Consider the following 26,678-nt stretch of genomic DNA (forward strand, 5'->3'; position numbering starts at 1 on the left):
CTGACATTTGCTGTTCTCTCTCTCTCTTCCTTGAATCACAGTGAGGATGCTTTAAGCAGGAGAAAATTCACGATGATGCAAAAGATACTTGAACAATCAGTTGTACAAAATTCCTCTCTTTAATACAGGCAGACTGTTCTCTGGTGTGTTTGAGTTGTAAGCAGCATGTCGGGGCAAACGTGTAGATGAAAGGTTGCCTGGTTGTATCAGTGTAACAACTTCTGTTCAACATTCACAACAGTTCAAAGGATTTGAATCTACTGAAGGTTTGTTTTATTACGAACTGCCATCTGTGAATGCAGTGAACATGCAAGTGAATGCAATGAACTACAGCTACAGAGGGCACTTTCAAAATGGTTAGCTTGTTATCTGACATTCGTGTGGTAGATGTTCTCAGGGCCTTTCTGAAACCATGAAAAGGGAGGGTGACGAGGAGCCTGACAACTTAGGAACAAAATCTTTTTTTTTTTATGAACTAAACAAAAAGGGACATTTTGAAGGAGAGAGGGGAAAAGATCAAATATTATACAATAAACAGGTAGAGTTGAATTGTTGTTTGAGAACAAAATGTTTATACTTTTTTCTTTTAGTATGATGTTTGGGTTTTGAGACCACTGAACCTAACCATACAACCAATACAACAGCCCCTTATCTGTGGTCACGTAGCACCAACTTCAAAACATTTTTTCTGCTGTAATGCACACACAACAAAGTACAGCATAATTTGACAAGAAGGCAATTCAAAGTGCTTTCATAAAACATACAATGTGTCAAGACACACCATTAAAATATATATTCAAGTAGCGGGATGGAATTTGTCGAGTGAAACAGGAGATATGGTGCAGCATAAGATTTTAATCAAAGGCCTGATGTCATAAATGGACTGCTTGGCATTTCTAATGTTGACTTTTACATGCAATGTTTTTCTTTAGAAATGTCTTAATTTGCTCTGGGACAGTTTTTTTTTTTGTTTTTGTTTTTTTTTTCCACCAGCTGCATTGATCTTTTGAGATGCTCTTAAACTATTCTGACCTGCATGATATCCCTCCATGGAGATCTTCCTCATCGGCACTGCGCCTCAATGGGTGCACTGGCATCAGTAATATTTGTTAAGGCTTATTGGCCGAGGCCCAAGGGAGGGCAGGCGTCGTAAAAAAAAATTCCCGAATAGACATTTCATTGGTGATTCCAGCGACATAGCTTCCTGTTGTTACCACTGTTTGAAGATTTGCCTGCTTGGAGATGGCAGTGTCAGAGAAAACACAGGAATGATCAGAGAGGGCAACGTCAGTAACCGCAACCCCTTAGAAATCTTCAGACCCTGTGAGATAATTGAATCCAGAGTCTCCTTCTTATTGTGTGCACTTGTTCACATGCTGAGTCAGTCTGTCATTATCAAAAACACAACACAGTTCTCTGGTTCCTCTGTGTGGATGTTACAATCACTAACTACAGCTACACAGTTAAAGTCAATACAGATTACCAACAGGAGCTCTGCGATGTCATCACAAAATATTGATGACATATAGATTATAGATCCTCTCGAGTCTCTGCTTTTTTAAGAGAAGCAAAATTTCTTGCTATGGATGGAATCCTTAAACAACTTGATATCTCTACCACTTATGCACTCTAGTTTCACTCTTGAAACTGAAATTAGGAGGAGTTTACTCGATCACCGCAGCTGCACTATTATCTTTGTCCGACCAAGTTTCAATTAAAAACTGAAAATCAAGATCGCACATGAAGGCAGTGATTAAAATGTTTTGGTTTTTTCCCTCCCCATTTAATAAATCTAGATGTAGTGTTTTAATAAGCATCATCTATCCATTTTTTTCTGACAAGCTGTGGCTGACAAGGAATGAATTTTAAATGTTAATTTTGCAGCACCTGTTGAAGTCTTCCCGTTTCATAGGCGCAACATTTGTTCAGTTACCTGTCAAGGCAGGAATTGTGAATTCTATTGGGACGAATGACTCGCCGTGCTTAATCTCTTTGGGTTGTCTGTCCATCCAGTCATCCAAATCTTTTGAGCATGAAATCCCAGTAGTCCCTTGAGGGGGTTTCTTTACATTTATCACAAATATTCACAGAACTGCACTAAACAGGTTTTTGGCCAAAACACTAGTGCAAACATGCTAATTATGACAACTTTTCAGCCAAATGTCAAGAGTATGAAAGGGGTATTTTATTATCCAATAGATTTGAGCTCAATGCCAATGTGACATCATTATGCACAGCATAAAGCCCTACTCTGTTCAATTATCAGTAGTTGCACCTGAATTTGGCTAAAAATGCAGTGTAAAAGCTGTTGATATGATGACTTAATTTTCTGATAAATGACTACGATTGCTGTTAATGAGTGTGATGGATGGTAACATTTACAGTGGTGTGGAAATCATTTGAAAAGAAGACATTCAAATAAAGCAATTTATATTTCTCAAATCCGTAGGCGCCACATGAAGCCGTGAAGCTCATTTAACACCAAGTTTAATGAAATCTGGAGCAACACCTTCGCTATCCTCACAACCTATTCACTAGTCACTACTGGGATCAGCTGTGCTTTGATCAGAATACAAACATTTGCATGTCAACTTGGGAGAGCCCTAAAGACCAAGGGTACTTGTTACCAAGATACCAACTAATTGTAGTGTGCCGGGCAGAATTAATCTTAGGCTGACAGGAATTAGGTCATAATATAACTCCTCTGCTAACATTGATAATCCATCCGGTGAATGTGGAGATGTTTTATGGTACTTGAATGATTCCCATTAAAAACAGGGTTACATTTATCGTGATAAATAACGTTCCCTTGAAATAGGAAATTATTGAGATGCTTTATGCTGTGAACTTCAAAGACATGGCAAAGGTTTTCAGGTTGCAGGAATGCGCTGCTGTCATTCTTCTTATCCAACCTCTCCCCTGACAATAAATATGTCCTGTACCTCATTAAAATTGAACTTGGCTGGCTAGAAAAGATTGCGGGTGGGTGTGTTGGCAGGGTGTCCTTGATGGACAGATGCTAATGGTCAGCATCTGTTGTTATAATTAATATTTGATGTTCTTGCGACATGTATCGAAATGATGAGACATATTTTTCCTGAGATGAAGGAAAAGGACTGATGGGTGATCAAAATGAAGCAGAGTGCATGTTTCTCTCAGAATTATAATTCAGTCAGCATGTCAGCCACAAAAGGCCTTTCTCAGTCTGAATCAGCATTGCAGATCGCAACCTTCAGTGTTAATTGATTGCCTTCTATGGTTTAAGTGCCAATGATGTTACAAGGTTGAAAAACAAACCTCATCCTGCCTGATAGACTCCACTCAGCAAGGAGCTGAAATCTAAATGGAGAACGCCGTGGATGGCACATCATGCTATCTTTTTAACGATTCATACACTTCAAAAGAAGCACTTTGAACCAGATGAAAGCCAGACATAGCTTTTGACCAAAGGTCAAGTTAAATGTCATAAGCAAATCAAAAGACATTTAAAAAAAAATTATTACAGTGTGCCATCATCCACTTTGCCAGTGCTTTGCTTAGTATTAATAATAAATGCAAGTATGCCACTGATGTTTTCAATACAGAATAAAAGTCTTTCCTAGCCTTTATTATTGCTACCTTCACATCAGGAATCTTTAGCTTTTTTGCTAAGGAAGAAACATGTAATGAGCAGTAATTTTTCCTGGATGCTTCTATCAAAACTTCCATCCAAGTGTCTTAAGTGCTCACCTGTTTGAAGAGTAAGCCATTCCAGATTTAGTTAAAAGCACATGCCTGGCAGTATCCAGGTGTCTCCCAGATAATTAGATTTCATCTGAGTGATTTGCTCTCTCCTTTCTCAGTACAACGCCAACCACCGTGACTTGAATGCCAAAGCTGCCTGGCAGTTGGGCTACACAGGTAAAGGGGTAGTCGTGTCCATCCTGGATGATGGAATCGAGAAGAACCATCCTGACCTAAGTCAGAACTATGTGAGTATGAAAGTGTCAACTGCCTCAACAGCAGGTCAGATTGGTATTTACGAACATTGAACAGAGTGTTAGAGAAAAGATGTTGTGTCCTCTATGCCGAGACTGAATGATATTGGAATGTTTGTGTTTAGATTTTTTTTTTTTTTTAGCTTTTTCAAGTTTTGTAAATTAATTCACCAAGCTAATGTCACTTTCCCTTCATCCCATAAAGCTTTCCACATCAGACTCTAATGAGGTCATCTCTCTTTTCTTAGGATCCAAATGCCAGCTACGATGTGAATGATGGAGACACAGATCCTCAGCCCAGATACACGCAGCTTAATGATAACAGGTAGACATGTACATAGACACAAAGTCATTGTTGTAATCCGTCTCCTTGCCTACTAGAGAACTACCCACGCCAACTGTGGGATACAAGTTTGGATGAAATTGCATTTGGTCATTAATTTGTCTTCTTTTCTGTGTGATAGCAGGTAGTTGTCATGTGAATAGCCCTGTGGTTTCTCATCAGTTGGTCTTTCTCACTGTTAATGGGAGAATATCTATACGTTGCATTCTTTACATCCATACCATTGCTGGGTGCTGGAGCCAATCCTAGCTGATATTGGGTGTGGAGGCGGTACACCCTTGATCAGTCACAGTGAGACACACAACCATTCACCCTTGCCTTCACACCCCCTGGGCAATTAATGCTATATTTTCTGATTTATTGCTGAAATCTGACTTTTTTGTGTTAACACTAGGTATGAGCATTATAGCTGAAAAATCTATCAGGACAAAATGTTTCATTTTAGTTGATGTGCATATCAGTTTTAGCAACCTATTTTATTAAAGATCCTGAGGAAAGATGTTCAGTTTAACAACTTTCTTATCAGTCAGACCTAAAACAACCTTAACTGTTGTCTCACGATCAACAGTCATCACCATCTGCATTCTTTTTCTCACTCACAGCCAAACAACACACCATTACAATGATAAGTTAGCTATTTGCTCGTGTCTCATGAGATGTTTCATGGTCAAGGGACACGATCACGTTCTTCACACTTCGGGGTTTATTCATACAATCAAACTTTAGATATTTGTTATGCACTTTTGTGACATTTTGTGTTTGAATCTGTTGAGTAAACCATCATTCCTGTCAACACTTTTCTTATTGATCTTGTTGAAGTGTCTGTTGCCGGTATATATTGTGACATTTATCTTGCCCGCACCTCATTCACATTATTTTTTTGAGATAAATCTTGCCTGTATCAGATTGCAGTGTGAACTGATCACAGCCCTGAACTGACCGGCCCACATGCTCAACAGAACGAGAACGTCACCTCACACACAGATGATACAACCTCAACCACTTTGTTGGTTTGAGTATTTAGCTTCTTTTAATTTGGCTTTGAGGCTTTTAACATTTGGCTCACACTGCAGCCACGTTCGTCTCTTACTAAGTCACCTCAGATACCTGATAGAATCTCCCTGATCCTGCTCTGACTACCTTCACTGCTACATTCACTGAGTGATTAAATAATCAGTGACTCCTGCTGCAGCGCTGAGACAAAAGTTGGTCTTATGGAAAAATTACATATATTCAGTTATGATTGTTCATTCTGAGGTCTTATGTGGAAGTGGCCCAAATGAGAATTGGAAAAAAAAAATCAGTCTCCATGTCATTTGCACTGATCAGATTATTATGGATAAAAACACGTGCAAAAAAAGTCAGATTTTGGGCCACTTTTTCCTGCATAGAAGTCTCCGGTTAACCTAAAATTGCATATTTTTGCTACTTAGGAAGAGGCCATAGCACGTCTGATGAATGGCAGAGAATATTCAGCTCAGGTTTTATGATATTACTCCTATTATGGAGCCTTTCCTCAATTCCATGTTAGTGTTACTGTATTACTCCAGACATGTGCCACCAGGGCATTCCTATGTGTGGTCTGGGCAAGTAGATCTAATCTGCACCTGGAGTTAAGCTGGTGTGTGAAGTGAACAGGTTTATTATATTGGCCTCTGCAGATAGTGTTAGAAGTTGTTTACAACCACAGCGATGTCTTGCAGAGAACTGATTGAATTAAGTTCATCAGCATTAATCAAACAACCCAAATCTTTGGGCTCTGAAGGAACTCCGCTCGTCTTCGTCCAGTCACATTGCCTCTTCCCCTTCTGACTTTAATTTCTGATTTGCTGTAATCGGCAGTTTGTGAGCCTTTGGCCCGAGAGCCTTTTTTATCATGAGGCTGACCATGATTGCTGGTGATGGGCAAAGATTATGGTTAGGGATGGATGGAAATAAAACATGGCCAACTGCAGCGAGGGCCCAGAGCTGGAGGCTAGAGGGAGAAATTCCAGGCTATAAAACGGCCTACACATACTGTAACTGTGCTAATGCAGTATACATGTAGCTTTGGGTCTTCTCCAAAAAATAGGAAACTGAGGATGTGTGCTTGTTTTCCCATTGAAAATAGAATGTACTAGTTTTGGGCATGCATATACACATTTGTCAGTAAAAGGCTGGATCAACATGGGAAGAGTGCAAACAAAATCTCCTTATTGTCTTATTCATTGAATCTCTTTATAATTCTGTACCAGTGCCTGAAACTGTTTTCACCACCATCGTTGACAAAATCCTAAATAGTGGAATTTCTTGTGGAGGAATGTGGGAGAGCATCCCCTGGGTGCAGCTCCACAGATTCACAATCTCTGCCAAAGCACGCTTAAGCTTTTCTGGCGGCTCATAGTGGCCCGGAGCCCAGCTAAGACACTTACTATTGATGTTTCCCTCATTTTAGTAGCACCTCCTTCCAACCCTCGCTCACCTCAGCCCTTATCTCTTGCCACCCAGCTCTCTGTGTCTTCCTTATGGGGAGACCAATTGAGAGGGAGTGTTTCTGTGTGTGTTTGTGTTCCTTTACTTTGCAGTGGGTTGGTGCAGATGCATGTGTAAACAACCTGTAGGCAGGCATGAAACTGCGTAAGGTTGTGTAAGACTGAAAGTGTCTGTTCCCCCGCAGAAAGCCCAACTCTGTTCACCTCCATAAAGCTGTCTTTCTTTCCCAGCATACGGGCAGCAGTGAGGATGGCTTCGCAGCAATGTGACCATTCACCCTTATGTTTATCTAAGACAGCATGCAATCTAGATGTTTCTTTTTCCAAGGTTTCCTCTGAGTCCTATCAGAATGCTTTCCAAATGTGCATTCTCTTGATTAAGCTTGGCTAAACTGGCACAGGGTCTTTTTCCAGAAATGCTTGACTCATTTCCCTCTAACTGCCTGGGAAGCTAAGATGATTTCAGCTGTGACAGAATGACTGTATCACCATGTAGAGAAGATCTTAATGATGATTCATTCGAATAACACAATACATGAGGGCAAAGCAGACTTTACAAATGTTCAATGGAAACAGCAGGCAGATGAATTTTTAGCCTATCTTTGCCTTTTTTTTCATATTCCTAATTGTATAATACTCTTCAAATATCCACGGACCTTTTTGTCCTGCGGGTCAGCTCATTAGTAAACTGGCAGAAACATTAGCAAACTTAAAGAATGAGCAGAGCAAAACAGTTGTTTGGGTTGACCTTTGAGGTTTTAGCAACATGGACACTAATGGATGGCTGTTGCCACAAACCATGGCCTCAAGAGCCTCAATATATTTTGAAAAGTAATTTAGATACTACAAGATAGAAAGAGCAAGTGAACAAAAGATGTAGTTTAGCAGCCTTGTGTGGACACGGGGACTTGGAAGATATGAAAAGATAAATGCTGTGCTGTGTAATGTTGTTGGAACATATTTTAGAACACATATAGATCTAAAGAAATAAATATACTTTGAGAGCTTCACATCACATTTAGGGAACTTTAATCCTGATGTTTTACTACTCTTTTTGCTGTTAGCTTAAACTTACCAATGTTGATTTTTTTCTGTATAAAAGTAAGTTTACATGATATTTTCATTTTATACTGAAAAACAAAGGTATACACTGTGAATTTGTACAAGCTACATTTGTCTATTTCCAAATGTGGCAAAGCTCATAAATGATATTTATTTTTTGTTTCCTCCTCATTTTCAATCAGGACAGAAGAGACCTGTCTCCCTTCATGTCGTCCAGGCCCTGCTCAAATCTCTTCTTGGTATCTGCTCTTTGGTTGCGTGTGTCTGGAGTAGGAGCACAACATTAAATTCCCGACCAGGGTCCTGAGCTCTAGTAACTCGTGCAAACACTTGCATAAACGAGTTGCTGTAGTTTGTGTGTCCGCCACTGTCAAACATGCACCCCAGTAACAGGAGCCGTGTAGCTCAAAGTCACCAGGCTGAGATTGGTTTTAGACCGTACCAGCTTGTTTGTAATCTAGATGAGACTGCCTCCTCGAGAAGACCTTGGTCCTTTTATCATGTCCATCCTGGTGTGATTGCTTGTTACACACTCGCCCCAAATGAACCGCACTAAGGGGACCAAACGTACCTGAGTTAGATTCAACTGCACCAAACAAGGCAGGTGTAAAAAATTCTGGAAAAACTATGATATTTTATCAACCTTGACAGTCCTTTTTAGAATGCGTCTTGTAAAGTCACAAATTAGTATGTATCACAGACAGCAGGAGCTTGTCACCTGTGACCGATCACGTTTAGCACCTCTGAATGTTGCTGTAGGTCCCAAAGAACAAGAAAAACCTGCAGTATCAGCTTGCTTTTCTGACGTCTTCTATTTCTTAATGCTCAGCTGGCAAAATTGCTGTCTTTGCACTATGTCCACAGACACAGTTGATATACCTCTGTGTGACAATAGCCTTTCCCTTTAGCAAATCTCCAGAGAGAGGCAGTTGAAGTTTTGCTCAGTGATAATGGTTCTGCCAGCTGTGGGTATGAATACTGATCATGTTGTTGGCCTTAAGCCCAAAGCCAACAGTAGTTGCTGTGACAGAGTTGGTTTCTATGCTTAACATCAGCCATTAGGGTTGTTCTTGCTATCATCAGAGCAAGACTTAACTGAAATTCCTCTTTGTTCATCATAATTAATCTCCTCTTAAAAGTATCATGTATGATGCACGAGTCCTGAATAGTTGCACTGTGTATGAGATTCAAATGGTGTTTTGTTTGAAAAGTCACCAAGTTCTTAAAAGTAACAGACGATTCTTTTATAAGGATTTGAGAAGTAAGGCTGGGAATGAAAAGTGCCCCCCCCCCCCCCCCCCCCCCCCCTCTGTCATTGTGCATTTTATACAGTCTGAAAAGACCGCTGGTGAATCTGAGAATCTAGGACCTTGCAAGAATCACTTGGGTGATTTTCATCCAAATTGGTGGAGGGGTGGAGTGGGGGCCATCCTCTACCAAGATCTAGACATTTTCATTAATTTCTCAGGAAATAATACATGGATCCTGCTCTCGAGCTGCCCTTCTCATTAATTTGGGTGCCTTTTTAACAACCGATTAAACGGTGCTGTGCTTGCAGTGGCTGAGGCTTGTCTCTCCACATTAAATCCTGTTTCATGAGGTTGAATTTCGATCAGGTCTCATGTAATGTCACTCTTACAAAGACATAAGATCAGTAGGAATGAAGAGAGCCAGTCGGCCACTAACCATTTATTTAGTCATGCTTTGCTCTCACTGTCAGGGGACGTTGGCTCCCTGTTGGTTCCCTCGAGCCAACCATCAAGACTGATCAGCCTGTTGACTGATGAACTCTCAGAGTCGAGGTTTCCAATCAGTTATGTGATAATGTGGCATTTAGAGATTTAATTGGTAACCATTATTCTTTAGTTCCACATTAACGGTAACTAGTTTTATGATGCGGTATAATTTATTGTGGCTTTATGCGTAATGTGTGCTGATAATGTGAACTTACTATGATGAATAATGCTTTCTAAAGGTCAGAGCAGGTTCAAGATTGCACTTAGTTTTTATTACAGTGCCAACTAAATTGTCAGGTTTGTGACAGCACTTTTTAAACTTGTTTAAACCATCCAACCATTAGTTATTACATTAAATATGGAAGAAGTCGTTCTTCACTTCTTTGAGCTGCTACACAACATTGAAAATGCAATTCCAATCCTACAAGTGTCTGTGTGACCTCTGTTTTTATGGCGTTTTTTAATGTTGAAGTGATGCTCACTTAAAATTAGAATTGCATATTTTGGACGTATGTGCATATCTAATCACGATAGAAAGCTATGGAGGTTGCTGTTTGCTTGAAGAAAACTTGGGTGTCTTTGTATGTTTCACAAAAATTTGTTTTGTTAACATTAAAAACCAAACTTATATCTACAAATTATGGATGTTCTTGTTTTTAAATTTCATTTGACTGATAACAAGCTTGTTCAAACCAGTGGCTCAGACAGTCTTAGCAAGGGCACCATAAATAATGTTTGACTTTAAATTCTATTTGCTGGGCTGTTGTTTGTCCTCACACAGCATTCGTCTGTACAGTCTCAAAATTTAGGGAGAAAATGCCTTTTTGTTGTATATCGGTAAAGTTCTGTTGAGTGAATAGCTGAGATTCTGTCACAAGCAGCATTCACAAAAGTGTTTGTTCGACCCAGTGATGCACTTCTCTTCACATTCTTATTGACCTGAGCAGTGAGTGAGAGCTATAAAGGGATCTTCTTGTATCCTTTTTATCTCTCCCTGGAAAATCACTCCCCAAAACCTGATTATGCATGTAGTAATCAGATTCAGACACCAAGGGTTTCACTCCTTTAACAACATTTGTATTCCATGAATCCATCTACGGAGCAAGTGACTGTAATTAATGTGTCAAAGGCAGATTCTGAAAAGGTTCAGTTGAGTTCTTGCAGTGCAGGCCTGTGCGTGCCTGACATCCCATCACAGGTACCTAGTTGCTCCTTATCAGCTGCATCATAAGCACGGATGCTGTAAGACATAAAACTCCAACAGACAATTATTTCCAGGAACACCAAGATAAACTAGATTACATTTGTGTCTTTTTATGTCTGTATGTTTTTGTGCTTTCTGTGTTGTGATACTATCCAGTCTTCATTGCTGTATCTGAGCCTGGTACTTGTCAGTTTACCCGACGACCTGTGACATTCTCATTAGGCTTTCGTGCCTGTGTTAATTGGGGAATTGAACTTCTCTTCCCAACCCTCTTTTCACAGAAAGCTCTGATGAGCAAATCAAATACAATTCTCTGACCTCTGTCATGGTACCTGTCTTTACTGAAAGCTGTAGTATTCAAATAGTCTAATTACTAAGACAAAGATGAGCTCTGACCTCTGTGTTGTTTTTAAATGCACTTCAGATAACATTATTTTTAACATTAAGACTATTTGATACTGATTAGTAACTGATAATGTGGGTTTTGGCAGGCTACCCGCAGACTAAATGTCTGTATTCGCACAACAGAACCAGTCTGTTTTACCAGTGGGAGACGTTTGCTGCTGTGATGTTTTTGATAATGCTTTTGGTTTGGCTGGTTACCCAGAAGGATGTAATGGAAGTCTGGTTGGGCAGATAGTTTGTACATCCACTGTTTCTTTCCTGATCTGGCACAGTGTTGCCCAGGCTCCAGCATTCCTGTCTGGGAATGGCTGCAATCCAGTGGGGATTGCGCCACAGTTTGAAGGGCATTAGGAGTGCGTATCCATCTGGCAGGCCAGGGGAATGCACCTGACTGGAATGTGAAGATCAGCCCCCTCTGTGATGGAGGCGCCTGAAGCTAGATCTATTACTAGTATGGCTCAGGCTTAATGAAAGAGCCATTGAGAAAATGACAACACTAATTCACAATCCCCTCTCATGTGTGATGGTAGTATGTTATCTTATTTCCCTTTGCTTGACTTAATTCAGGCCCTGTAGCCACTCCAAGGTTACTAAAGCTAATGGCCCATAAATAATGTACGGTAGTCTCAACTCATTGACTGGCTGTTTTCTTTTGGACAAATGGGAATTTAGATTTGTTTAAAGGAATCAAAGCCAAGAACCTGTCTCCTTGTGTTTATTTTGTCTCAGTTTTACCACAGTATTGGAAGGGAGCACATTCTTTCACAAGCAGTCGCTGTGAGACAAGTAGAGTACCTGTGGGTGTATATATACTATAAAATGCTGTGTCATTAAATGATTGACTTAAGAATATGTTTTTACAGGCATCTCACTTTCTCATTCTTCCCCCATCTCTAGACATGGAACTCGATGTGCAGGAGAAGTAGCAGCAGTAGCCAACAATGACGTCTGTGGAGTTGGTGTGGCTTACAATGCCAAGATTGGAGGTATGTTCACATAAAAGCAGTGATTGATTTGATGTAACAGAGGCAACCTTGGGTTTTATCTGCTTTCCTTCTTTGAGTGCTTGAATAGCCTTTGTTATTTTCATCCGTTTCTCAGGAACGTCATGTCACAGTCTTTTTGAGTGACAGCAGTTGTGATATGGATTGCCAATGCGCTCTTAAGTGTATTGGTTTTTCATGGGGTGTTCTGAAAGCTCAATGATACATGATTGTCAAACTATATATTATGCCTGTACGAAAGCCGTGTTAATGTCACATTTACTACTCTATTCAAAATAAAGTGGCAGTACTTATTTCTGATGTTAGATGTACACTCATAGCAGTAACATATACACTTTTCAATTTAAAAACAATCTGCATTACAAAACCACATTTAGTTTGGCCTCAAAGGTTATGTGAATCCATCTGTTAGTTTTATAAGGCTAGAATTGTTCCAAATTGAATGACTAAAGCTATACTTCATGTTAAGAATGTAACATGTCCAGAGACATATGATTGTGTTTGTGGCGTCTCCAGAGAAATGAAAGAAAGGTCGTGAGGTGGGTGGGTGGGGGGCTTGAAAAAGCTTTCTACAATTTCTGTTAAAGGTGAAATACCCACCTTTAACATTTTCAAGTCAGCAGATGAAGTCAAGTTGTTAGTAAACACATTTGCTCTGTGCTGTTGTTCACCACCCCACTGGGATGTCAATACCTGCTGATTTCTCAAAGCAATGCAACCACAACATGAACTAGTCCCATCCCTTTGAAATGTATACGATACTCAGTGATGTCACTCTGCATGCACACCTCTGGTTGATGACATTTAACTGGCCCAGGTGTTGCTGAGGTTAATTTCTTGCTTATTATTTAGTAGCATACTTGTGTTGGATTCTCAGTAGCATCAAACAGATTTCCTCATCAATCTTTTCATCTTGGAAGCAAACGACCAAATCCATAATTTATGAGTGCCTTTTTTTGGGGGGGTGGGGGTGGGGGTCGGTTCTGATATTCTGAATAAACTTTTATGCAGGCAGATAACATCATGTCAGGTGCGATTCTTTTATCACACTGCTGTTTAGTAAGTGTGGCTCTGTATCAAGGTAAATTAGAAAACAAGGATGCAGAAGCAGAGACTGAAAGATATCCAAAAGTGGCCTGTCGTTTTTTTTTTTTTAGGATGGCAAGTTGGAGTCCTGAAATTAATAAATGAGTGCTGTTGATAGCAAAAGCAATATTTTAATGATAGAATTTACAGAAAAGGGTGTGAGAGTGTGGTGTGTGTCAAATGAATGCAGGAAACAAATTAGAAGAAGCTCATTTATAGGAAGATAAAAATAAGTGCCATAATTTTGTGAAATATGAATTTGTTTGTTCTAAATAGGATTTTGCTTTGTGCCCTGCAGAGATGTTTTTCCTCTGCCTACACAAAGGGAAAACGTTGGGTTTTTTTGTAGTGTCTGTTTTCATTCTTCAGCAGTAGCCTCCATGGCTCTTTGAAATTGATTTGCATTGCAAATAACTTTATGCGTCATATTGTATTTAATCCTTTTTCTCTATATGATATCTGAAATAGAAGCCATGTGAACAAGTTAATCAGGGACAAAGTTAATTGGTTATCATCCGTAGGACTTGCGCCGTGTCCTGGTGATTACCTGTTTCTTCCTCATGCACTGAGGGCGTGTTATAATTTCCCTTTAATGTGAGTTAACCCTGGATGGAGCATTCGTGTGCAGTCCATTTAACGGCAGGCAGCTCCTTGATATCATTACCACCTTACTTATCTCAATAGCCGCCTGCTACTTCCAGTAGCCGTATCAAATTTGAACCCCTGACAGAATGATGCCATGGGTCTGGTCTTTATGACCATTCCAGATGGCCTGTGGTCATATACCATTCACCCTCGATAAAATAACAAGTGAGCTGTGTGTGGTCACGTAGGTGCAGGAGGCAGCTCAGATTTGTGACAGAAACACACTTGTGCTGTTAAGTCTATTTTCTAATAGATTTAGAACAAGTTGATTTAAAACAAATTTTATGCCATGTTCTTTGTTCACCCATACACTTGCTGGCTCAGTCATGAGAATGGAGGAAAAAGGCTTTCTGTGGTCCACTATCCAGATTCAACTCCTGTTACTGATGGATATATGACTGCCTCTATGAAAAATGTCTGAAAATAAACTTTCCATGTAGAATCAAGCGTTTTTATGGCCAGGATTTAAGTTCAAGTGTACACTGTATTCTGGCACAAGATGCATTGACATGCCAAACAGTCACTGAGCATTAAACTGATTAATGTAAACACAGAACAGAAATACAAGTGACTTTAGATTCCAGGTCCTATAATAGAGCTCTAAACACTTGTAAGCCGGCTGTCAAATAATGTTGCCCAATACATCAGAAACAAAAGCAGGAACATAAATAGTAATTTGTTGTCTCAAGCAACAGGGCTGTTTTATTATTTTGGAGGCCGGATAGAATATGTTGCAAAGTAAGAGTAGTGGGAGCCGCCTGCCGACTTGTCTCCGTGCAATCTGCAGTTTTGTAAGTCATTATTCAGTCAGGAGACTCTCCTGTGAAATATCTCCATTGTTGTACCAAACACGGATCAACTGGCTTAGATCTTTCATTATTCAGTAAATTACTCTGGGATACACCTAATCCTTCTGTTGAACCTCCAAAACTCCCTCAGTTCAATCAAAAGTGTAATGAATTAAGGCTTGAAACACTAAAGTTCTGCACTTGTCTGTTGAGAGCTGCTTTTCAAAGCGTTAAGGGTTGGGGTCACCACTTGAAAACATTCAGAAAAAGTGCATGCCCCCACATCTCCGGTTGCTTACACATATTAATCAATTCACTCATCGCCCGATTCAACTGCTGTGAGTTCTGATCCCTAACCCTCCAGTATGTATATCCTGAATTTCGTTTTTCTTTTTTTAGTCTGCTTTATTCTTTGAGCGATGAGCTTGAGGTGACTGCCAACAGGAGCAAACTTGAGATTAGTTCAACCCATTTTGTGTCGACAGTGATCATTTATTCTATCATCGCTCCAACTTGCTGGATTTCATTCACGTCATTGTCTCCCATCAACATTTTTCTCATGCTGTTGTTTGCTTTAGTTCATTTGCTGGTTCATACAGTAGCTTGTAAAGGAGTGGCTCGACATTGTGGTAAATATGCGTATTTGCAGAGAACACAAACAGATATGGGAAAAAGAGGATTATTTGGACCGGTCGGGCCCAGAGATACTCGTGTGCTCAGCAATCACTTGACTCTCTTATAGAACGACGGGCTGCCATGGAAAGATTAGTAGCTCAGGGTCTGTTTGATACAGTACGTTTCAAGGATTTCTGCTTGGTTACTGATGTAGAATTGGACGATATCACCTGACTTGCAATGCATGAATGAGGAATATGGTATTGTTTGAAGGTTTCTCACATCTCTTCTCTGTTGAGGATTGTTGCAGAGACAAAGAAGGACATCTGTTGCAGGAAAAACACTGTAAATTCACGTGTAAGATTTTATCTCTGATTGCTTTCTCGTTGCAGCTAAATGATCACTGGATCAGCTGGTCACTTCTCCCAAAAGAGGAGCAACTCTGATCAATTTACTCTCGCACAGTTGACCAATGTCACCCACACTTAGAGGGAGAACTAAGGTTTTCTTTTCGTCTGAATGTTGTATCACAGACATCTGTTCATCCTGAAGAGATGTTTCACTCGCAGTACATTTGATCTAGTTCCCATGCCATTGGATGCACAAATCACAAACTCCGACGGCGTGTGCTGCAAGCTTCAGCTGTACAAACACACAAATTGCAAATATGCAAATCAGCATATAGTACTGCTTTGTCCCTATACATCCCTTAAGTAATCAACAGAGCTACAACACTAGGAATTAAAACATGGAGTAGCTTACTAAAGGAGCTCATCCTCATCTTCACCCGCAGCGTTACACGTATGTTTCACTGGAGTCTTGTTTTTGCAGTAAAGCAAATCCTGACTTCATTAAAACACCCACCATCCCACCCTTGTCTCCCTTTCTTTAGCACAAATGATTTTCCTCTCACTTTCACATTTTGGCTCATGTGTATGAGGTGATGAAGATACTTTGCTTTATCTAAAGTTTTTTTTACAATCCAGTTCATTTTCTTTTTCAGGGGTTTATTGATTTTCTGGCAATGATGATAATATCATTGTTGTACTTAACAGTGCTGTTTAGATCGGTGGCTCATCATTGATTTTAACCATCTGGCTGTAATTTGTCTTGTTATACATTCAGGTCCTTCATTGTCTGCACCATTTTCAATAGCACACCTGAAACACACTGATTTTTGTGATTTATGGTTTTTGTTTTTTGTTTTTTTTTCTAAACAGTCTTTGCCTTAAGTCCCAAAAATCTGTTATTACTTACTGGGGATGTGAAGGTCAAGGGTTCAAATCCCTAAATGGATAAACTCTTACTTGCCAACAATAAAGCAATTAATGCATATGGTGCATTTTCTTGAAACGCAGCATGTCTGTCAGCGCTCAAGCAATCACTCCATATTATTTCTACTTCTCCTCCTCCTCTTCCTCTTCTTCTGTCTCCTCCTCCTCCTCCTCCTCCTCATCTCCCTTCTGAGATTCATATTTTATGTTGTTCAAGTGCTTGGACCCTTATGAATTGCTGCTTGGAACTTTAATTACGTTTGGCTCGTAGTAATCCTTTCTGTCTTTCTTTGTGCGTGTGTACATTTTTGTTTTGCAACATGGATGCAGGTGTGCGTATGCTTGATGGCGAGGTGACTGACATGGTGGAGGCCCAGTCTCTCAGTCTGAATCCCCAACACATCGACATTTACAGTGCCAGCTGGGGCCCGGAGGATGATGGCAAAACTGTCGATGGACCTGCCAAACTAGCCAAAGAGGCCTTTCTGCGAGGAGTTACAGAGGTGTGTGTGTTGGGGGGGGGGGGGGGGGGGGTTGTGAGTTTTTGAGCGAGAGAAATTATTTACTGCCTGTGTGTGGCTTCCTTTCAGCAGTCACAGTAATTGAACTGTTGAAGCATGAGAGCACAAATTCAAGAAGAACAAAGCAGTTTATGACCCTGACAATTATGAGTGGAAGGGAATGTCCTCTGAAAGCCACAAGAGAGGAAAATCTTAGAACATGAATGGAACAGTTATTCAGTATGAACAGTTAATTCATCCATCCATCCATCCATCGTCATCTTCCGCTTATTCCTACACATTAAGGGTCGCGGGGGGGCTGGAGCCTATCCCAGCGTCAACGGGCGAGAGGCGGGGTTCACCCTGGACAGGTCACCAGTCCATCGCAGGGCCAACATAGAGAGACGAACAACCATTCACACTCACATTCATACCTACAGTCAATTTAGAGTATCAATCAGCCTCGTCCCCTCTTGATGTCTTTGGACTGTGGGAGGAAGCTGGAGTACCAGAGAGAACCCACACAAGAACAGGGAGAACATGCAGACTCCACACAGAAAGATCCCGTGCCCGAGCCGGGACTCGAACCCGGAACCTTCTTGCTGTGAGGCCACAGTGCTGACCACTGCACCACCGTGCAGCCTCAGTTAATTCATTAACTTTTTAAATTCAGTATTAGTTGACGGGTCTGTTTTAAACTGCAACCTTATATTTCATCGTTCTGCTCTAAAGCATTTGAAATAAATGTTAAAAAACTGGGAGGAGGGAGTAACACATGCTTGAATAATAATGCATGTACAGTAACTGCATAGCACTGTTTCATTTGAACTTATTTTAGTCATGTTATTTCAATACAACCGCCAGCTGAGAGTGCTTCACACTGTCGTGCTAACAGTTGCGTTCTTGATTGCACCACTTGTTTGATTGGCTGACACTGCGTCAGGTATGTAAAACAAACACTTCAGCAGATTAATAAACATGGGGGAGCGACCCGGGCTCTCACGTCTGCGCACCACGAGCAAACACATCCATCAGGCTTCAGTGGAATTCAAGGCAGGTTGCCACTGCTGACACTGACTACTATGATAATTGTGACAGTAACAGTGCTGTCAGATGGCAGTGTGGGTGGTGCGTATCAGGGTTTGATCAATGCAGCAAGACTGTGCCACTCAATACAATAATGCAGCGCTTAGACAAAAATGATTGCACTTCAAAGGCTGAGAGGTTGGATGATTTATTACAATGAGCTGCTGTCATATAGAGCCTTTTGTTTTACATAGCTTTCATGCAATACTTAGCTGCTTTTAATTTACTGGTTGACCACCCTGGCCTCCTTGATGTTAATGGGCTCTTTCTTCCCGCTGGAATTAGGATTCTTATTAAGATTGAATGAAACTTTGTCGGTTTCTTTTAGTTTGGTTAACAGCGTGAATGAAAGGGTCTGTGGTTGTCTTTTTGTGTTTGTCTAAATGTCCTGTATGTTCTTCAGGGCCGTCGAGGTTTGGGCTCCATCTTTGTGTGGGCTTCTGGGAATGGTGGGAGGGAGAAGGACAGCTGTAACTGTGATGGTTACACCAACAGCATCTACACCCTGTCCATCAGCAGCTCCACCCAGAATGGTAATGTCCCCTGGTACAGCGAAGCCTGCTCATCCACGCTCGCCACCACCTACAGCTCGGGGAATCTCAACGAGAAACAGATAGTGAGTTTTACTTGAATCAACCCTCATTTCATCCGTCTTTGCCTCTCCGTGTTTCCGTGTTAAACTCCCTGATTATGGTAAAATACGTTGAGTATTTTCCTCCAGATTTTCAGTAGGAGACTGCCAGCTGCACTTACTTTGGACAATTTAATTCACAAATGTTGCATATTATACTTCTGCTGGATTCAATCTACAAACTGTCTTCCTATAAAAAATTATAATAAAAATAACAATAAAGCCATTTCCATGGCATAATTTAAAATATCTTGTACTGAAAGTCTGAAACTTACATATATTCAGCTTAATTTTCACAACCGAGAATGTGAAATAAGAAATCTAAGTAATTTTTGCTTGAAATTATGGAGTGGAAATGATTTATTATCTGTAAATTTGACTAACTAGCATGAAGGTTGCAGTTTAATTTCTAATGTGTCTCTTCATCCTCTTTTCTTTTTTGTATCATAAATAGAAATAAATAAATAATTGAGACTCCATCCAACAATCTTTTGCTCCTTAAATTGTTCTCTCTCTCCCTCTCCCCCTCCCCCTCTCCTATCTTACGCAGACACACAAACTGACCCCACAATTAGAGTTACACAAAGCGCGACACTCATGTCCAGCAACCATGCTAACAGGACAGACAGCTCATGACATCTCCCCGACATGTTGCCTGGTCCCTTAATGCTTCAGTGCGGCACTCATTTAATAGTGCTGTCACTCATAAACCCAGGAGTAAAGAAAAGGTTGTCTCTCCCTGGACATGGGAGAGAAATATCTTCATGTCTGTCATTTTTTGTTATTGTATACATGAAGCTCCTAAAGGTGTAATTAAAATGTTAAAATCTGTTTTTCCAGTCTGTTTATTATTTGAATTAATCTGTTAAAAGTTGCTGAAAGTTGGTACATTTTTGGAAGTTCTTAAAAAAAAGAAATAAAGATTTATAGATTCCCTGATGAAATCTGCTAGAACTGTTCAGTCTGAAAAGACAGCTTACTTGTAGTTTGAGAGGAAGAGTGAGCGTAAGTTATACAACTTCCCTGCTTTGATTCTCCAGCTGGAGCTGCGCTGAGGACGTCTTGCTGAAGTTCCCACTTCTTTAACCATGAAAGGATTTTCACCTCCAGCAAATACATGTCTACTGGATAATGAGAAGATAATGGACAAAGAAAACTCTGTGCTCTGTCTGAACCTGATGTGATTCTTCTTCCTTTTAGGTCACAACAGACCTTAAATCTAAATGTACAGACTCCCACACAGGGACCTCCGCCTCTGCTCCACTGGCTGCTGGGATCATAGCTCTTGCCCTTGAGGCCAAGTAAGTCCTAATCATTATTTTTCTCAAAAAGCCTTGCGATTCTCCTGAGCCCTGCAGCTTTATTCTAACTTTCACAATCAGCAATTTTCTTTATGTCAGTTGATTAAATTATTTTTCTGAGTGGGAAAAAATGAGTTCAAGCACATGTTGATGTATTGAAGGGTTACTGTAGTTCAGGCAAGAATTTGCCTGGTATTTTCATTTTAGTCTCTAATAAACTGTCCAGCTGCAGGTTTAGACCGTAGGACATATTGTCCGAGGCGTCTGGCTTCGAATCAAGTCGAAGAAGTCGACAGATCAAAGAGTCTTGACATGTGTGTCCCTCTGCCTATGTCTCTCTCTGTTTATGTCTGTGCTCGCATATACACTTGTTCCAGTAAAAACCTGACCTGGAGGGACATGCAACATCTGGTTGTACGAACTTCTCACCCTGCCCACCTGCTCACCAATGACTGGAGAACCAATGGGGTTGGACGCAAAGGTACAGCAAAACTTTCCAGGTTCACTTCTGCCCTCTGCAGTTTGCACATGTTCCTCAGGCTCATTGTTCTATTGTGGTACGAATGAACTAGGTTGTGAGAGGAGATTCAAGGTACTGGTTTTGGACAAACTTTGTTTACACTCAGCCTCTAATATTTGAGGATATTTCCCTCAACTGGCCAGGAGTCATGTGTCTGTTTCTTCTTTTTGCTCTCACTGTTTACAGTCAGCCATTCATACGGATATGGTCTACTTGATGCCAGTGCAATTGTATCACTGGCAAGGACATGGACCAGTGTGGGCCCCCAGCGGAGATGTGTGATCACGATGGTCAGCGACCCAAGGTTAGTGTAACACATGCAGAGCAGCTCACACCACAACCTGATATGGTCTCTGCATATTTTATGTTCCTCTGAGCTGCAATGGAGGTAGAAATGGCACTGAATGAACGTCTGTAAAAAGCTGGCATGCTCTGTATATTTCTCTACAGCGGCGCTTCTGAGTTCAGTGTAAATAAAGGAGGGACTTTGTTTTGGCGCTGTTGCACAATCACTGTGAAAGAAGTGCTGATGGTTGATCCAAGTTGATCCAAATAAGATGCCAAATTAAAAAGCTGGATCTTAGATTTCAAGGTCGTTCTCTGTTCTAAGATCCAAGTTGTTAGTGTTCCACGGTTTAGAGCTGTAAAAACAGGAAGCCGTCTCACCAGCTTGCTTGTGTGATACTTGAAGAACTTCTACAGGAGTGGTAGTAGATGCTGGGAGTGCTCAAGTGGACATAAGATGCAATGAGTGACAGGAAACATGGATGTTAAATAGAATGGAAGTCTAAAAGATACCTTTTTGTCTAAGTGATGAGTCATGCTTTGCTCCAGTGACGCTACATCTTAGGCTAGACTGTAAATGTCAATTGAAGTGCTCCTCGACATTCTCTCAGCATGAGACCAATGCAGGTTCCCATGACATAAATCCTTCTTCACTATCAGAATCAGAATCAGCAATCCTTTATTAATCCCTTGCAGGAAATTGTTGGATTGCAGTGCTCCATTTCACAGTAAAAACACTATGTAGGAAAGAAAAAAACGGAAAATCAAGAAGATAAGGAGGTATCTTTTGTACATATTTACATTTTTGCACCAGTGAATGGGATATTTGGTTGACGACTTGATGTCAGTTTAGGTTAGGTATTCAATGTAAGTTGATTAAGTTAATGTAATGTCCTGTGAACTGAAAGGCAAGGCAATTTTATTTGTAGAGCCCGTTTTCACAAGCAGTTTGTCTCAAAGGGCTTCACATGGCATCGTAACAACATCCTCTGCCCTTAGACCCTCACATCGACTGAGGAAAAACTCCATAGAAAACCCTTTTAACGGGGAAAAATCTGAGAAACTTCAGGGTGAGCAACAGAGGAGGGATCCCTCACCCAGGACGGACAGACGTGCAGTAGATGTTGTTACAGGGAAGAGAACACAACTTTGTGCGCATGTGCGCGTGGAGTCCCTGCTCAGCTCAGGAGGAAGCTCTTAAAAGTGAAATAATCATTTGTCAATGCATGCTGTCAGATTCCATTTTTCTCCATAGCTATTTTATTGCTTCTTTCTTGGTGTCCCTATCTAAACACATCTCTGGCATCTCTTCTTCAATCCGCGCTCACAGCAACTTCACTCCGCAGGTATGAGGTTATCTGTTTTACTGCAGCTTTGAGATGCTCAGAACAGATGGTTAACACATCTGGGAGCAGCAGTCGAGGCAGGTTTACTCAATTTACATCTCAGGTGTTAAGCAGGCTCACTTATCCAGAGTGACTTGAAATATGCGACAGGAGAGTCTTCCTCACTGTCAGTTCTAATAGAATCAATAATCACTCCAAATCAGAACAACAGAAGGTACATAAAAGATGCAACAATGTCATGTGAGAACGGCAGTGCTTCATACGTAGAGTACATCACTTCATCACTTTTATAACCTCAAATCCAATGTTTGGTTATTTACTGGGGTCCTTGTAGCAGTGAGGTGATGATTCTCCTGAAAGCCCGAGTCTCAGCATATAAATCAGCCTACAACAGAGGCTTTGTTTCTAGAACGCATCAAAGATTTATTGATTATTGTATGAACTCTGAATGTGACAGACAACCAAATTGAAATTGCTCCAAATTATTTATTACTGCCGTATGGCACAAGTTGAAACCTCTGGCATGACATTTCTAAAAGTGATAAATGATTTAGAAACACCCTCTTCTTTCTCATACAAAATGAATTCAACGAAATTTTATTTATTTAAAGCCAATTCATAACAAAAGTTATTTCAGGCTACTGTTAATATACATCGCATCTAGGCTACACTCTATAAACAGTAACCCCCCCCCCCCCAAAAGTGACAGGGGTGAGGAAAAAGTCACTTTTTTAATAAATGGTGATTTCAAAGGTTGCTGCCAAGCAGAATATTTTTATGAATTATTTCCACTGTGACAAAAGTGGCAGATTTGTCACAATATATTGAAACAAGAGTAGGACACAAATTGAAGCAGAGACATTAGGACTGATTGTGAGAAATTGTTCTTTATTGGTCTTTTGATGATGTTGTATGGAGGAACTTTATTATCATGCATTTCAATTTTCAACAATATTTCATCACTCATGTTGAAATATTTGGGATTAAAAGCCAAAGTGGTCATCTTCCCCTTTGTTCTCTTACTGTGTGTGTATCTGCCCTGCAACAGTCCTAGAAATGTTGCTTTTCCTGGACCTTAAATCAAAGGTCCCACTGCCGCAGTGGTCAACCTGCAATTATAAATCAACTTCAGCAGCCATTTGTACACATTTCCATTTCAACCTCAGGTTTTCTGGCTCTTCATAGAAATTCACAGAATACATCTCAGCAACCCAGCAATGCAAATGTTGAGATTCTACCTCATAATGATGTGCACGATCAATATATGAGTCTGGCATTTAGAAAAGTGAAAAGACAACTCCAATATAATGCTGCTACAAAGGTCAGTGTATGTGGTCCTATCATGAAAAATAGATCAGGCTGAACCTGCTTGCACTGTCCCAAAACAGGGTGACAGTTTTGTGATCACACCATATCATGTCTGTAATTTGGGCACCTTATTATCTCAAAGTCCCACACCTTCCTCATCTTCAGAATTGTTGTGGATGCGTGTAATCTCCTAAGCCGATTTCGGAATGGGGACTTACAAAGAGGTGGGTGTTTTACTTCCGTAGATGACACCGGTGCTACAAATTGTTAGACACTAATCCTTTTTGAGGCCACAAAGTGTTTCAGGGTTCACAGACTCGGACACCATCCAGGAGCTGAATGTCACACCTACGGAGTTATTTAGAGCACACAAGCTTATCTTAGAACCAGCCAGTCATGACTCCCGCTCCCACAACTTATACACCTGTCTAAATGTCTGATCTAATGCAGGAACATTGGCAGCCATTTATCCATTAACATGAGTGTAGATGCCTGCTTCGGGACAGACAGTCATGTGACCTCATTAGAGCATGTCCAAGCTCGACTTACCCTGTCCTACAACCGGAGGGGAAACCTGGCCATCCATCTCATTAGTCCTGCCGGCACTCGCTCCACACTACTCCACCCCAGGTACAAACATGGCTACATGCACACACAGACATACAAGTTAGTAAACACAATCTGTTTACATGCCTGCTGGTGATTTTCCTGCAGGCCTCATGACTACTCGTCGGAGGGTTTTAATGACTGGGCGTTCATGACCACCCACTCCTGGGATGAGAACCCAGCGGGGCCGTGGACTCTGGAGATTGAGAATGTAGCTGGAGCCAGTGATTATGGTAAAGAATCTGTACTGGATTCATCCGTACGTTTGTGCTCATCATAATCAGAATTTGGTGCTATTAGAGTGTAATTTTGTTCTGTGTCCTATATACATACATACATACATACATACATACATACATACATACACACACACACACACACACACACACACACACATATATATGTATATATATATATACATACACATACATACACACATACGTTGTTTTGTAATTAGGTGAATTTTTCTCAGCTGATTATTGGAAACTGTTTTCCAGAATGAAGCCAAAGGTTTATGCTTTGTTTTGTTTTTGTTTCATGTATTTATGTGCTGCAGAGTCAGAGAAAGGAAGGTTTTAGTGGATGTTGACAAATCTATCCTATCTTAAGTTTTTTTTAGAAAAGTTTCAGGTTTAAGAGGTTATTGAAAAAAAAAAAAGAAAAAGAAAAAAGATCTGACCTGGGAAGACCAATCCTGTCTCACAAGCTCAGAAAGTGAATCTGCTGTTAGGTAAGGAACCACTATGAGAAAAGTGAAGGTAATCTAACCAATCACAACTCTGGCTCGTCAGCCACCCAGCAGTAATGTAGCTCCTGATTGTTCTTGTAGTTGATGAATCCAGACGTAACTGCAGAGCTCTTGAGCCGATATGAGTGTAGGTTTTTCTTGGCATTTTGATTTCTAGATTGGTTAAAGCAGGGAGGAGGATGAATCAGTTGAGTAAATATTTTACTCTTTATGTGCCTTCAATCAACCCACAATTACACTGAGAAACCAAGAAAACCACTAAAAAAGATCAAGATTAAATGCCTCACACACCTCTCTCCTCAGTAAGGAGCGATATACTAAAGTGGAACCTCTCTAAGGACCCCACACTTGACTTATTCTTCAGAGATGTACCACTTTATAATACTCTTATTAGTCACACTGTGAAATCATGCCTTTCTAATATTGCTGCTCATTTCAAGGAGTCATTTTCTGTCACTTTATACTTAAAATCCAATAGTCTGCAAGACAAGAGGATACATTTACCAAATCCACCCTCGGGAGCTAGAGCCAGAGCTATACTGACTGGCAGGCCTACATTTTTTCCAGGTTAATTTCCTTTTTAAATCTCTGTCTCATCTCTCCACCCAGGCACTCTGACCCAGTTCATTCTGGTGCTGTATGGCACCGGCTCAGCTTCTTCCAGCTCCGACAGTTCTCAGTCCGGCAACGGCAGCTGCAAAACCTTAGACCTGAGGCAGATATGCATTGGTAAGACTTGTCTCTTGTTCCTCTCACTGACAGGAAGTTACTGTCCTAGCAGCCAGGGGTTACTGTAATTAATCTAGTTGATATAAAGTAAACTGCTTAGCCAGATGAAGACAATCAAGTATTATCTGCAGTTTGCTCAGCTGTTTCATCTTCACAGACTCTTTTGAATCTCTCAGTTTTGTGACTCACACAGTCCAGTCCTGATAACGTCATGCTATTATATGGCTTTATGGAATCAAATTTAATTACCTTTTATCCTGGTTCCATTTTTAAAAGTCTCATTTGAATTTAATTGTTTCAATATTTCCATCTCATAGCTAATGTAGACTCTTTCTCAACTGCTGAAGTTCGTTCTTTGAAACAGTCCTAATGTTTTCTAAAGTGTAAAGTGCAACTGTCAGAACTGTTTCATCACATCGACAGGAGCTAGTATTTTGCCCAAATCCCTTTGTTTATGCTTCAAGTCCTGATAAATATGTCATAAAATGGCCAACGTAAGTAAAACTGCTTTGTCACTGTGAGCTGGTCAAAAATATTTCGATGTAGCTTCATTATGGTTGTCAACCTTGGAAAAGTTGCTTTTATGCAAATCTCTGTTTTGTTCCATTTTTCCCGTTGGCACCGACTTTCTGTAATATAACAGTGTCAGTTCTGTCTAGCGGGATGCTTTTGTGCTCACTGACCTCTTTAGATCTCTATTCCAGGCAAAAGATAAGTTTAACTGGGAACATTCAATATTGTAGTACAGAGAAACAAGATATGGATATTTGTGTGTGTACAAAATGTTTTTGTGTTGCGTTGTGTTATGTGTACTGCAAACTTCAAAACAAAAAGATTTTCTTTGAGAATCAACTTCTAAGTTTGGACAGTGAGTCATCTACAAGCGGTGTTTCTTCAAATGATTGTAATTACTATTTTACCACGTGTGCTCTACTTGAATAAATGAATGACTGATTCTAATGTGATGACAGCAAAATTATTTATGGGATTTAAAAAAAAATATGATTC

At 40.4% G+C, this 26,678-nt stretch overlaps 1 protein-coding gene across 4 annotated transcripts in view; it reads left to right on the plus strand.

Moving 5' to 3' along the window:
* Nucleotides 1-26,678, plus strand: part of furina (furin (paired basic amino acid cleaving enzyme) a) — an 80,118-nt gene that overhangs the window by 47,923 nt on the left and 5,517 nt on the right. For all 4 annotated transcript variants that reach the window (XM_086184667.1, XM_086184659.1, XM_086184676.1 and 1 more), the window contains exons 5-15: nucleotides 3,843-3,971; nucleotides 4,226-4,302; nucleotides 12,096-12,184; nucleotides 16,941-17,113; nucleotides 18,600-18,812; nucleotides 20,028-20,128; nucleotides 20,506-20,609; nucleotides 20,835-20,952; nucleotides 24,038-24,217; nucleotides 24,302-24,426; nucleotides 25,551-25,670. In XM_086184667.1, coding sequence (XP_086040793.1) covers nucleotides 3,843-3,971; nucleotides 4,226-4,302; nucleotides 12,096-12,184; nucleotides 16,941-17,113; nucleotides 18,600-18,812; nucleotides 20,028-20,128; nucleotides 20,506-20,609; nucleotides 20,835-20,952; nucleotides 24,038-24,217; nucleotides 24,302-24,426; nucleotides 25,551-25,670 — 1,429 coding nt within the window. The remainder of the gene's footprint in view (nucleotides 1-3,842; nucleotides 3,972-4,225; nucleotides 4,303-12,095; nucleotides 12,185-16,940; nucleotides 17,114-18,599; nucleotides 18,813-20,027; nucleotides 20,129-20,505; nucleotides 20,610-20,834; nucleotides 20,953-24,037; nucleotides 24,218-24,301; nucleotides 24,427-25,550; nucleotides 25,671-26,678) is intronic.

Source organism: Aulostomus chinensis, chromosome 2 (genome assembly GCF_037954235.1).
Source record: "Aulostomus chinensis isolate RoL2024-O1b breed Wild chromosome 2, RoL_Achi_v1.0, whole genome shotgun sequence".
NCBI lineage: Eukaryota > Metazoa > Chordata > Actinopteri > Syngnathiformes > Aulostomidae > Aulostomus > Aulostomus chinensis.